The sequence below is a fragment of the Gopherus evgoodei genome, chromosome 5 (genome assembly GCF_007399415.2).
Source record: "Gopherus evgoodei ecotype Sinaloan lineage chromosome 5, rGopEvg1_v1.p, whole genome shotgun sequence".
NCBI classification, from domain to species: Eukaryota; Metazoa; Chordata; order Testudines; family Testudinidae; genus Gopherus; species Gopherus evgoodei.
Window position 1 is genome coordinate 74934187 of NC_044326.1, and position 13942 is coordinate 74948128.

Below are 13942 nucleotides of genomic sequence, written 5' to 3' on the forward strand. Positions count from 1 at the left end.
CATGATGTCGGCACCGCCCAGAAGATCTCGTTCACGATCCAGGTCCCAACGTCTTGGGCGCTCCAGGTCCCGCCGCCGCTCGCAATCCCGGCACCGCTCCCCTCAGCGGTACCGGTCGCACTCGCGGCACCGGTCGACATCGAGACGATCGCGGTCAGGTTCCAGTCGCCGAGACCGGCACCGCGATTCCAGGAGCAGGTCCCGACGCTACTCGCCGCACCGGTCGACCTCCCGGCACCGAGCCGGTGGCAGGTCCCGGTCTCGGTCGACCTCCCGGCACTGAGCCGGTGGCAGGTCTCGGTCGACCTCCCGGCACCGAGCCGGTGGCAGGTCCCGGCACCGAAGCGGCGCCCGGTACCGATCAGGATCCCGGCACCGCGACAGAACCCGGTCCCGATCCCGGCACCGATATGACTCCCGGCACCGGTCCCCGGCACCGAGACGATCCTCCGTGCCGGCCCGCGCAGACCCTTACCATCCAGGGTCGGCCCCTCCATGGCCCTCTAGACAGCCGTCCGTATCCTCCCAGACGGACAGCGGGTATGCGCTGGGCACCGACCGGCAGACGGCGCTGTTCGGTGATCCGCCACTGCAGGACCAAGGCCCACAACAGTGGGGATTCTGGACACCCTGGGCATACCATCAGGCCCAGGGCCCCCAGCAGCTCCCTGCTAGGCCGGCGACTGCGGAGCGTAGGGCTCCTGAAGCCTCGTTGTCTCGCCCCCCTCGCTCCCCGGAAGGGGAGGAAGGGTCCAAGCAGCAAGACTCCGCTGTGGCTCCTGAGGCAGAGGCGAGGGCTGAGGAAGACCCTCAGTTAGACACTCTCGTGCCTGGGGTCTCCTCATCCTCCTCCCCGGATGAGGCGGTGGCGGATACCTCCTCCAACAGTCCCCCCCCGCTGGATCTCAGGGCGCACCAAGACCTCCTCAGGCGTTTGGCTCAAAATCTGAGTCTGCAGGCAGAGGAGGTCTCGGAGATAGAGGATCCAATTGTGACCATCCTCTCTTCTGATGCTCCCACCAGGGTCGCCCTGCCCTTCATACGGACCATCCAGGCCAACGCCAACACCATCTGGCAGTCCCCGGCCTCCATCCCTCCGACAGCGAAAGGCGTCGAGAGGAAGTACATGGCCCCTTCTAGGGGATACGAATATCTCCATGTACACCCGACTCCGGGTTCACTGGTGGTGCAATCAGTGAACGATAGGGAGCGTCATGGCCAGGAGGCTCCAGCCCCCAAATCCAGAGAAGCCAGGCGGATGGACCTCCTTGGCCGTAAGGTGTATTCGGCTGGGGCGCTGCAGCTCAGGGTCTCCAACCAGCAGGCCCTGCTGAGCAGATATGCCTTTAATTCCTGGGTGGCAGTGGACAAATTTAAGGAGCTGCTGCCACAGGATGCTCGCCAAGAGCTTGCGGCCATCTTGGACGAAGGCAAGAAGGTCGCACGCACGGCCTTGCAAGCCTCCTTGGACGCTGCGGACTCGGCTGCCCGTACCCTCGCGTCAGGAGTTACGATGCGTCGCATCTCCTGGCTGCAGGTTTCCGGCCTTCCGCCGGAGCTCCAGCATACTATACAGGACCTTCCTTTCGAAGGCCAGGGCTTGTTCTCTGACAAGACAGACCCCAGACTCAAGAGTCTGAAAGACAACCGGGTCATTATGCGGTCCCTCGGGATGCACACCCCCGTGACGCAGCGTAGACCCTTTAGGTCGCAGCAACAACAACAACGCAGGCCGTTTTCCCAGTTCCGCCAGCGGCAGGACCTTTACAGGCGCCGCGGCAGGAACGGAAGGCGCAGGCACTCGGGGAACCAAGGGGGGCAGAACCAAGGCTCCTCAAAACCCCCGCCTGGACCTAAGCCTTCATTTTGAAGGTGCGCCCGAGGGCGCAGTAACAGTTTCCCCTATGGATCCTTCCCCCCCGTTTTCCAACCGCCTTTCGTTTTTCCTCCCGGCGTGGTCCCAAATAACATCGGACCGCTGGGTCTTAAGCATGGTGCAGACGGGATACCGCCTGCAGTTTGTTTCATTTCCTTCTTCCCGCCCTCCTTCCTCGTCCCTCTTCAGGGACCCCTCTCACGAGCAATTCCTTCGGCAGGAGGTGCAGACGCTCCTCAGCAAAGGAGCTATAGAGGCGGTTCCGGAAAGCGAGAAAGGCAAGGGGTTTTATTCCCGCTACTTTCTGATCCCCAAGGCCAAGGGGGGCCTCAGGCCTATCCTCGACCTGCGAGAGCTCAACAAATACCTCGTGAAGTTGAAGTTCCGCATGGTATCCCTGGGGACCATTATTCCATCCCTGGATCCGGGAGACTGGTACGCCGCCCTCGACATGCAGGACGCGTATTTCCACATTGCCATTTGGCCGCGCCACAGACGCTTCCTCCGCTTCGTTGTGGGGGCTCTTCATTATCAATTTGCAGTCCTCCCATTTGGCCTGTCCACGGCCCCGAGGGTGTTTACAAAATGCATGGCAGTTGTCGTGGCGCATCTTCGGCGCAACCGTGTCCACGTGTTCCCTTATCTGGACGACTGGTTGATTCGGGGCACGTCGGAACAACAAGTCAACAGCCATGTCCGCGTGATCACCGGCATGTTTGCAAGTCTGGGCCTCTTGATAAACACAGACAAGTCCACCCTGAGGCCCACTCAGAAGGTGGAATTTATCAGGGCCGTCCTGGACGCCACTGTGGGCAGGGCCTCGCTGCCTCTGCAACGGTTCCAGACCATGGTGGCGATCGTTCAACGTTTGCGGTCAGCCCCATTGACGTCAGTGAGGACATGTCTAACCCTGTTGGGCCACATGGCGGCTTGCACCTTTGTGACCGACTACGCTCGGCTCCGCATGAGGCCTCTCCAGTTGTGGCTTATCAGTCATTACAGGCCGGCAAGGCAACCGTTAGACATGTTAGTCACAATCCCCCAGAAGGTCTTAGATTCTCTCGGCTGGTGGCTAGACCAGTCCGTATTATGTGCGGGTCTTCCCTTCCACCCCTCTCAGCCCTCGGTATCCCTGACAACGGATGCCTCAGATCTAGGCTGGGGGGCCCACCTAGGGACCCTGCGGACACAGGGCCTGTGGTCTCAGCAGGAGGTGGGGCTACACATCAACATGCGGGAGTTGAGAGCGGTCCGCCTTGCTTGTCAAGCGTTCTGTCATCAGCTTCAGGGTCATTGTGTCGCCGTGTTCACGGACAACACGACGACCATGTACTATATCAACAAGCAGGGCGGCACCAGGTCCTCCTCCCTGTGCCTCGAGGCAATACGACTCTGGGACTTTTGCGTAGCCCACTCCATTCACCTCAGGGCTTCTTTCCTCCCTGGAGTACGGAACACGCTGGCGGATCGATTGAGCAGATCCTTCCTGTCACACGAGTGGTCCCTTCGCCCGGACGTCGCTCTCTTCATTTTCCGGAGGTGGGGTTATCCCCGGGTGGACCTCTTCGCGTCCAAGGGGAACAGGAAGTGCCAAGCGTTCTGCTCCTTTCAGGGCAGGGAGCCGGGGTCGATAGCGGATGCCTTCCTCATCCAGTGGTCGACCCACCTGTACTATGCGTTTCCCCCGTTCCCCCTGGTCCACAAGGTCCTCCTGAAGGTGCGCAGAGACAGGGCTCTCGTGATCATGGTGGCCCCGGCATGGCCCAGGCAGCACTGGTACACCATGCTGCTGGACTTGGCCGTAGCCGACCCAGTTCCCCTGCCCCTTCATCCGGACCTGATTACCCAGGACCACGGGACCCTCTGTCACCCAGACCTGCAGTCGCTGCACCTAGCGGCGTGGCTCCTGCGTGGCTGACTGGTTCCGAGCTGCGCTGCTCCACGCCTGTGAAGGAGGTGCTCTTGAGCAGCAGGAAACCGTCCACAAGAGCCACATATTCGGCGAAATGGAAACGCTTCTCCTGTTGGTGCGTAGAGAGAAATCTCCGCCCTATGGAAGTTTCGGTAACCGAAATCTTAGACTATGTTTGGTCCCTCAAAGGGCAAGGTCTGGCCTTATCGTCGTTGCGAGTCCACCTAGCAGCTATCTCCACCTTTCACCCGGGTGCAGACGGTCGCTCCGTTTTTTCTCACCCGACGGTGTTGAGATTCCTTAAAGGGCTGGAACGTTTATTCCCTAACGTCCGTCCCCCTGCTCCGACCTGGGATCTTAACCTGGTGTTGTCCCGGCTCATGGGGCCCCCCTTTGAGCCGTTAGCTACTTGCTCCCTGCTCTACCTCTCTTGGAAGACTGCCTTTCTAGTAGCTATCACCTCAGCTAGACGGGTGTCGGAACTCCGAGCTCTTGTGGTAGACCCCCCATATACGGTCTTCCACAAAGACAAGGTGCAGCTGAGACCACACCCTGCTTTTCTGCCCAAGGTGGTCTCAGCCTTCCACGTCAACCAAGAGATTTTCCTTCCGGTTTTTTTCCCAAAACCTCACTCCTCAGGCAGGGAGCAGCAGCTCCACTCGCTGGATGTCCGTAGGGCTCTCGCGTTCTACATAGAGAGGACCAGACCCTTCCGAAAATCCTCCCAGCTTTTCGTGGCGGTAGCAGATCGTATGAAAGGGCTTCCTATCTCCTCCCAGAGGGTATCCTCTTGGGTTACGTCCTGTATCAGGACCTGTTATGACTTGGCCCATGTCCCTACGGGCCGTGTGACTGCGCATTCTACCAGGGCGCAGGCGTCGTCGCTGGCTTTCCTCGCCCGTGTGCCCATCCAGGAAATCTGTCGGGCAGCGACCTGGTCATCGGTCCACACCTTTGCTTCCCACTACGCCCTGGTCCGGCAGTCGAGGGAGGATGCGGCCTTCGGAACTGCAGTGCTCCGTGCCGCGACTTCTCACTCCGACCCCACCGCCTAGGTATGGCTTGGGAGTCACCTAACTGGAATGGATGTGAGCAATCACTCGAAGAAGAAAAGACGGTTACTCACCTTTGTAACTGTTGTTCTTCGAGATGTGTTGCTCACATCCATTCCACACCCGCCCTCCTTCCCCACTGTCGGAGTAGCCGGCAAGAAGGAACTGAGGAGCGGGCGGGCCGGCAGGGATATATATTGGGCGCCATGGCGGCGCCACTCCAGGGGGCGACCTGTCGGCCCACTGGAGTTGCTAGGGTAAAAAGTTTCCGACGAACGTGCACGCGCGGCGCGCACACCTAACTGGAATGGATGTGAGCAACACATCTCGAAGAACAACAGTTACAAAGGTGAGTAACCATCTTTTCCTGATTTAGGATTTTTTTCCTGGAGCACAATACATATACTTTATTGGGCAAGTTCCTTCTCATTCAGCACATTTCCCATCTTTTTTGGAAGTTATGTATCACCCTTTTTTTCTTCCATTTTCCCCAATATTATCTCAGTTGTAAGGACAGCAGACTGTGAAACACCTAAAATAAATGGATGTAACCATATGCAATAACAAGTCTGAGGTATAGCGGCTTTTAGTGAAGTTAAGACATTACTCGTAATCTACACTTTACATACTTGTGTATGTTAATGATAATCACTAGATATCTGGACCCTTGTCTTTAAGTGCTAGATGTGGGAAAGAAGCAATTCCTGAAGGGTTATAGTTCAAACTTATATAAAACATGAGGAATAACAATGGTAAAAATGAGCAGTCGAGTTAATATCTGTAACCAACATGAATGATAGAGGAACTTTTTCTGAAAGATGGCAAATATTTGCAAGGTGCTGAGTAACTTCAGTTCCCATAAAAACATTTCTAGTAATCAGAAACCATTAAAAATAAATGGCTATATTTTAAAATACAAGATAATGTTCATTAACTGTTCCTGTAAAGTTAGAAAACATCCAGTGATAGTCAAGAGTTTAGCTAAGTTCGGAACCAGAGAATTTCAATGTTTGGTTCCAGAGAAAACACATCCCTTGGACATTCTTGCATTAAGATCCCTGTGAGCAGCATTTTAGAAGAGGCAGTTTTTAGGGATTTTATTCCAAACAGAATCCTTGCATATTTAGGGTGAAATCCTGGCCCCACTGAGGCAAAACGCCCGTGGACCTCAGTGGGGTTAGAATTTTAACCGCAACCTTTCTAAACTCATACATATGTATCTTCTTAAAAGACAATTTAAAATGTCATTCGAAATCTAAAGCCAAGGGTAAATACAGCCTGATCTCTATGAGAGGTCACTATTGGATTCCAGTTTGTATTTATTCTGTTAGATCAGATCTTATGAATAATACAAAAGGTCTGCTGATATACCACACATGAGGCTACACTGTCACTAAATAAGCATGATAGGTTGTTTATTTAAATAAGTTAGTATTGATTGAATTTGAGATTTCGTAGGATATTGCCTTGCGGACAATCTAGGCTAAAAGCATACTCCATATCATCTGTCCTGCAAGCTCCATTGACCTCAGACTACATGCCACAAGAATACTACTGATTCTGAAAGGAAAATGCCTCAGTAGTGACCCTGTAATTTCTTATATGGCATATGCAGTGTTCAAAAAGAAATACTAGCCTTCATTCTATATCTTTCTGTACAGTAGTATAAATGCATTCATGTCTTTTTTTTTTTCAAGGAAGTGCCTGTTGAGCTCTGACTTAGCTTTTCAGAGATAAGTTTCACAGTCGCAGAAAATTAAATATTGTTTTTGAAGATTTGAGCAAACCATAACCCTGAAGTTTGGGGAATTGAGAATTTGAATCCATATTCTGCAGCTCAGAGCCATTTCTAATTATTTAGTTAGATTTCAGTTATATCTAGGCCCCAGTCTTTCAACTTATGTGTGGATACAGGGGTCTGCAAAATTGGGGCCTTAAATTGCCATATTAGAACCAAAATCCTACAAATTTCAACAGAGAAAGTAGTGACTCAGTTACTTTATTAATAGAATGAGTTCATTTACTTATTCTTGTCACTACTATGATATAGATCATATCCTTTGGTGTCAAAACATTTGGGAAATATATTTATTAAAGGAAAGTTGGTCAATTTTGCTTTTAACTGCACATATTACTAGAATTACTTACATCTGAGGCCAGAATCTAGCTCTAGAACATTTTTTCTTTCACTGCACATCTGCACCCTGAATTTACATTCTATTTTCTTATCTATTTTCAGTTGTTAAAGTCCAATCCTACTCCCAGTGAGGGTTAATGGAAGTTTTCCTACTGGCTTCAACAGAAGTTGCATTGTACTCTTACATGGTGCCCAACACTGTAATATCTAAACTGCCTTTAAGGGATATTGTAAGGAGTCTATATACAGTTAATGCAGGGGCGACTAGGTATTTTGCCACTCCAAGCACGGCAGGCGCGCTGCCTTTGGCGGCTTGCCTGCAGGAGGTCCCCAGTCCCTCGGATTCGGCGGCGCGCCTGCAGGAGGTCCGCCAAAGCCGCGGGACCAGCGGACCCTCCGCAGGCATGCCGCCAAAAGCAACCTGCCTGCTGCCCTTGCGCGACTGGCAGAGCGCCCCCCATGGTTTGCCGCCCCAGGCATGTGCTTGGCGTGCTGGTGCCTGAAGCCGCCCGTGAGCTAATGAAAGTGTATTCCCTGCATTTTATTTGATTATTTATAACAGTTAAAACATCTATGAAATAAACTATATTATTAGTTGCTTCATGAGTAAAAATTTTTACAACTTTCATGATAACATGATATACATGTTCCATCCATGAATATTCAGTTTGGTTTACTGCACATGTGCTTTATCTTAAAATCTCATATGAAAAGGTTTCCTTAAAAATGTTCGCATTTAGGAGATATCCTTACAAGAGACAATGATTTTTATGGCCTCAGAAAGAGCATGACAATTTTGGACAATCTAATATTTAACATTAATACACACCCTATTTTCTGAGTACATATACACACAAACACATACACAACTCCCCCTTATCAATCAATTTCTTGTGTGTCTTTATAATTAGGTGCAAGTGCTCTTTTATTTTAATTTTTTTTAAAGCTGTCTTATTAGATATATCAGACTTTGATATCTATGTTAAAAACACTCTTTTTCAGGTGCAGCTTTGGAAGGATCTAGTCTGAGTATGTGAAATATAAAATCTACTAAGGGAGGACGTATATGTTTCTTTATAGCAATAATTAGAAGAAACCTGAAGTATAAAAACTGGTGAAAACTCAATCATTCAACCTTCTTCCTTTGATCGGATGTAATCTATTTAACATTTTTATGTCATTTCAGACCCACCTTGCCAGACAGAGCTCAGCAACATTCAAAAGCAGCAAGGAGGAAAGAAGCTCCTAGGTGAGCCATAGATCATTCTTTTGAAGGTTTTATTGCTTACATAAATAACCCTAGTGAAACAGCTACATAAAATCAATATTAATCCAACAAAGATAGACCGCACTAAATTCCAGCAACAAAATTTATGAAGTTTTTGAAAGCTATTAAACTTAGTTTTATTACATTACCTACTGAAAGATATTACATCCATTTTATTACCCTGATAGACTGTACGTTTTTACAGTTATTAGGAAAATAGACTTAAGCAATTCTAAATTAACATTTTTGCTGATATTTAACTCTAATATTTATGTAAGTAATTGAAATCTTTGCTATGAAAAATTCCATATTGCATCAAAAATGTTTCATTTCCATAACTTTTATTTTGGATAGAAAATCTAAATTTTAGCATTAGCAGTCTTTATAAAAACTGGAGTAAAAGATATAGGCCATTTGGGATGACGGTTCTGAATTACTCTGATTAAAAATATCTCTTATTTTACAGTACTGACAATAATTTTTTTAATTGTGATTTAGTTACCATTTATGGTTCTTCAAAGAACATCTGATTATTTCAAGGACAAAATTATTAGAGAATTATTTTGCCTCTTACCTACAAATAAAAAAATAAGGTTCTGATTCTATAACTCTATAATTGCTCTGCTTGCAATTGACCTGTTAATTTCAGTGGGGCTCTGTACAAGCGTTCATTTGCATGGTCTATTTGCCAAATTATTTTGTAAATATAAGTTAAATAAGCAAATAGCTATCAGCATTTTAGTTTTATTTAGCTTACGGTTCCTAGTTCACTAAAAAACTACTATTCAATTTTGGTGAAATTAAAAATCTGAAGAACTGCAAGCATCCAAACCAATGACTAACATGGCTAGGTTCCAGGGGTGAGATTCTGACCTCACTGAAGTCAATAGCAAAACTTCCATCGACAAGATTTCACCCAAGCTATGACTGCCATTCATTAGGACTGTTTACTAAGATATAGTGTGACTACCAAAGTAGAAATACCTAATAAATATATCTGTTAAAATAAATATATAGAACAAAAATCATATTCATTCATTGCTAAAAACTCCCATACTTGTATTTTAAAGAGTGTGTCTAGTCTGAAAAGGTACTACATAAAAATGTGCCCTCTTATTTCACAGGTTTCCTCTGTGAGCATATTTCAAATCACAGCTGCTTACTTTAGTCACAGAAATACATATTTTTTAGTTTTTGCTCATCTTAGCACTGCATTATCAACACAGCTTTGGGAGAATACGATGAATTCTATTCTTTCTTTTGGATCACCAGAATAGTTGACAGAGATTACATCTATACTGAAGCCAGAGATGTGTCTGAAGTATGTGTAGACGTGCCCAGGACCGGCGCTAGGGGTTTTAGCGCCCTAGGCGCACGGCAATTTCACTGCCCTGCGCCCTGGTCCTGCGGCTCTGGTGGAGCTGCTGCAGTTGTGCCTGCGGAGGGTCCGCTGGTCCGCGGCTCCGGTGGAGCTGTTGCAGTCGTGCCTGCGGGAGGTCCACTGGAGCCACGGGAGCAGCCGACCATCCGCAGACACAACTGCGGCAGCTCCACCAGATGCCGCCCACCGGATGTGACCCACCAATAATCCTGGCGCCCTAGGTGATTGGCTAGGCCACCTAAATGAAAATGCCAGCCCTGGTCATGCTTGAACTAGCTTTGATCTACCTGGCTCAAGTAACAATAGCATTGAAGCCATGGCATCACAGGTTGCAGGACTTAACATTTAGACATCTGAGATACTCCCTATCTAGCCTGGCGTCAACATATGGCGTTCAAGATTTTGGCTATGACATTCAGGGAGTCTGTATAGTAAGGAGCAGATGTCAGAGAATCAGTGAAGAGCTTGAAAGAGGAAAGGGGATACTCCTTAATGGACTGGACATGTCCATTCTTGAGATCAGTCAAAGAGAGGCTCATATATTTGACATCTGCGCTCCCTCTCTGAATAAGGAGGAATGGGCAAATGTATTATGTATAAAACTCTTCTTGGTTGACCTCAGTAACAGAGAGTAAGTCAATCAGGGAGGACACTGAACAGAGATAAGACACGATTGTTTATTTTTTATTTTGCTTCTGGTGTAATCTAGAATATTAGTTTATTCTGTTCAGGTGACTGCTAATATTATAATTTAATCTTTATGTATCATAGGGCAGTACATCCCATTATGTGATGAAGATGGGTATTACAAACCAACTCAGTGCCATGGAAGTGCAGGGCAGTGCTGGTGTGTTGACAGATATGGTAATGAAGTAACAAGTTCCAGAACAAATGGTGCTGCAGACTGTGGTAAGTGGAAGAATTTTTGCTCATTATTGAATAAGACTCTCTCTTCCCTTTGAAATCAGTGGTCAAGCTCTTAATGTCTTCAGTGAGAAGACAACACAGATTTAGAAGTCAATTTGTAATTATTATTATTATTATTATTTATTTCACTAATTTCTGTAGCATCTATCACGCTGATAGTTATAAACAGAGACAGCCTATCTACCAAGTAGTGTGGATAGTGCTTATTGTACTCTGAATAGGATAGTTAAAATAAAGCACTACCAGCCCCAGCAGTACCCAATAAAATCAAGTTGGGTACTTAACATGCTATTAAACTCAACTCAACAATTCTTTTATTACAATCTGGTTGGCAGGGACTTAGCAGAAGTTTTTGAAGCACTGGCTTCCTGCAACTTCCTCCTAGCCTTCCTTCCTTTCCCTGACCTTTAGTCCCCAGCCTGTAATCTGAATTCTAGAGTTCCAATAATGCATTTTCTTTAAAAATTTATTGGGGGACATATTTAGTTTTAGCTGCAGTCCCTAGAAAGTCTCATGCTACCCCAATACCCCTTCAGATCTCCTGTTTGCTACCTATTCAGTGGATACCTGAATGAGCAGCAAGTGACCCCACTCACTTACGACAAGCTTCTCACAAGCCATTCCAAATAGGTACCTAAGCAAAAGAGATCACCTCTCTCTAACCCCAATCAAAGTGCTCTCTAAGGAGTAGCTTATATCTCATAATTATTTAAATTGACACCCTGCAATTTGAAGCCAAAATGGAAGTTTTACACTTGCAATTTAAGACTACGAAAAAGCCCTGGCACTGGAACAGTGGGCTAATATACGCAGTAAAAGGAATATAAGAATTGCCATACTGGATCATACTCAAGGTCCATCTAGTCCAGTATCCTGTCTCTGACAGAGGCCAGTACTGGGTATTTCAGAAGGTGATGTAGGAACCCCACAGTAGGCAGATGTGGATTTAACTGCCCCCCTATATTAGCCTCATCCTGATCTCTCAATAGTGAGAGATTAGCTTGAACCATTTCCATCCAAAATATTGTCATCATTAATGCTAACTTTGGATGATATTGAGAGCCAGATAAATATTCAATCCTTTTTTAATCTTAATAAGTTTGTGGCCTCAGCAACTTTTTGTGGTGGTGAGTTCCACAGTATAATTATGCTGTTTTAAAAAAAAAAAAAAAAAAAAAAAGTAGTTCCTTCTGTGAGCATCAGGACCTATTGATATCAGTAGTATTACTTTTTTACTTTACCTCATTATTTAATTTAAATCAACTTACCTAAAGCCATCTAGTTCTGTAACCATGTGTTCCTATCATTATAGTGTAATTAGACACTTTTTTTTTTTAGCTATTGATTTAGAGATCTCAGGCGATTTTGCCAGTGGTGATTTTCATGAATGGACAGATGATGAGGATGTCGAAGATGATATAATGAATGATGAAGATGACATTGATGATGATGATGAGGACGAAGGCGATGATGATGTGGATGATGACGATCATGATGGATACATTTGACAATACTAGAGGCCAATGAATTCTTCCTTTCTAAAATTCAAAAGGTGACATCTCATAGAAAATTCCTTTGCTCTCCAAGATCAAAAGGATTCTAAACAACATGTATATTTTGTATGATTATTTCAAATATTGCAGCTGGAGTCATAGACTTTCTTTGTTTAAATAAGAATCATTATATTATGTGCTTTTGAGTTTTTATATGCCTTTGAGCAGAAGAAAACACATTGGAAGTCTAGCCTGAAGAAGGAAATGTGATGTGCTACTACAAAAATAAATGTGCAAGGACAACCAAACTTTTAAAAACTTCCATGAAAATGATATTTACTGTTGTTTGGAACTTTGGTGGCCTCATTAAACATGAGCTCGGTTATATATTAAGGCGGCTTTAACTTTGCAAGTGATTTAGGCCATGTAGTAGATTTCATAATTGTGCATGACCTGAATCAACAACTTATTACAGTAGAAATTTCAACACACAAGTAGCATGTCACAAACCTTTAACCAGAGGTGAGCTGTGATTGTCACATAGAAGAAAATAATGTAAGGTCCTCCTTTGTGTTTGCATTTATAGTTATATTTTTTATTAGGAAATGTCTAGGTTCTTGAAAGGATGTTTCTCAAAAGCAGTAAACATGGACAAGCTTTAATTGTACAAATCTAAACTTTTGTTGTCCTTTTTTCATTTTTCTTTTAATGTCAAACTCATATAGACGTCGTTATTTACTCAAGCAACATGATAATTTCATCCTTTTTTATTTCTATATCTCTAACCAGAAGATTAGCATAAAATATTTTAAATTGAAAAACTTTGTGTAAAATATAGTACATTTAAACATTACTGTACTTGAGAGTACTGGAACTTTCCCCAAGACAGTTCTAAACCCCCCTAACCATACCTTTTAGTTTTTCTATTTCAGAAAATAGTTTTCATCTTTATCTTAATTCAACTCCTTTTCTGTTATTAGCGCAGAAATTTAGCGGACGTATGGTAAGGTGCCTTGCAAAAATAGAAATAGAGAGGTTTTAGCATGTATACCAATATAGGCTGTTAGGCAGTAGCTAAGCACACCCAATTACCAAATTAATACCAGTATAGGTACTGCTGCTGGAATGAAGAAAATGGGTTATTTTAATTTTTTCTATTGTTATGTAATTACCATGTGGACTAGTTTATGATTATTGTGTAGAGTAGCACTTAAGATTTGACTGTAGAGAAAATTACTTTAATCACTGTATTTATGTTCGCATGTTAATTAATTGTGTTGATGTTTTGGAACTCCAACACCTTCATGCATATCAGACTTATATGGCTTTCTGCCCACAATAAAACTGAAACAACCTATGTAATATTACACTACTGATTGTGTAATTTCGACAGTGGATCACTGGTTTCCCTGGTTTTCATCTGCAGTTAAATGACAGGAAAATCAGTTTATCCTTTGCATTTGATTTCTACACATTTAAATACTAAATTTAATGTTTATCTTATGTCATATTAAAAGTATAATGCATTTTCTTTTTTACTGTTTATGTATAGTTTGCAAAATAAAGACTCTTGTAACCAACCTTTAGCTGTATACTGTAATGATTTTAACAGTATAGACTAGTAGTTTGAAGTTTTGTATAACTTTCTATTGAAAAATCAGAAGCTCTCATGTTTCAGATACACTCCCATAATCATTCAACTATTCAATTTATGGAGAGCCATTTATTAGTGTTTCATTACATTTCAAGAGATAAGTTTTGGATCAAGACAAAACCCATAAGAAAGATATTTTTTTTGTATTTTTTTTAATTTGCTGTAGATTTATAATTTAAGATTATTCTTTTGTCTTTTCTTCATTATATGGTAGCTAATGTTACATTTGTTTCTTATAGACCT

The 13942-nt window shown here is 44.9% G+C and overlaps 1 protein-coding gene across 3 annotated transcripts in view; it reads left to right on the forward strand.

Moving 5' to 3' along the window:
- SPOCK3 (SPARC (osteonectin), cwcv and kazal like domains proteoglycan 3) overlaps nt 1-13625 on the forward strand; it is a 421538-nt gene extending 407913 nt beyond the window's left edge. For all 3 annotated transcript variants that reach the window (XM_030564832.1, XM_030564833.1, XM_030564834.1), the window contains 3 exons: nt 8164-8226; nt 10397-10534; nt 11891-13625. In XM_030564832.1, the coding sequence (XP_030420692.1) occupies nt 8164-8226; nt 10397-10534; nt 11891-12060 (371 nt within the window). In that variant the 3' untranslated portion in view covers nt 12061-13625. The remainder of the gene's footprint in view (nt 1-8163; nt 8227-10396; nt 10535-11890) is intronic.
- The last annotated feature ends 317 nt before the right edge of the window (nt 13626-13942 follow it).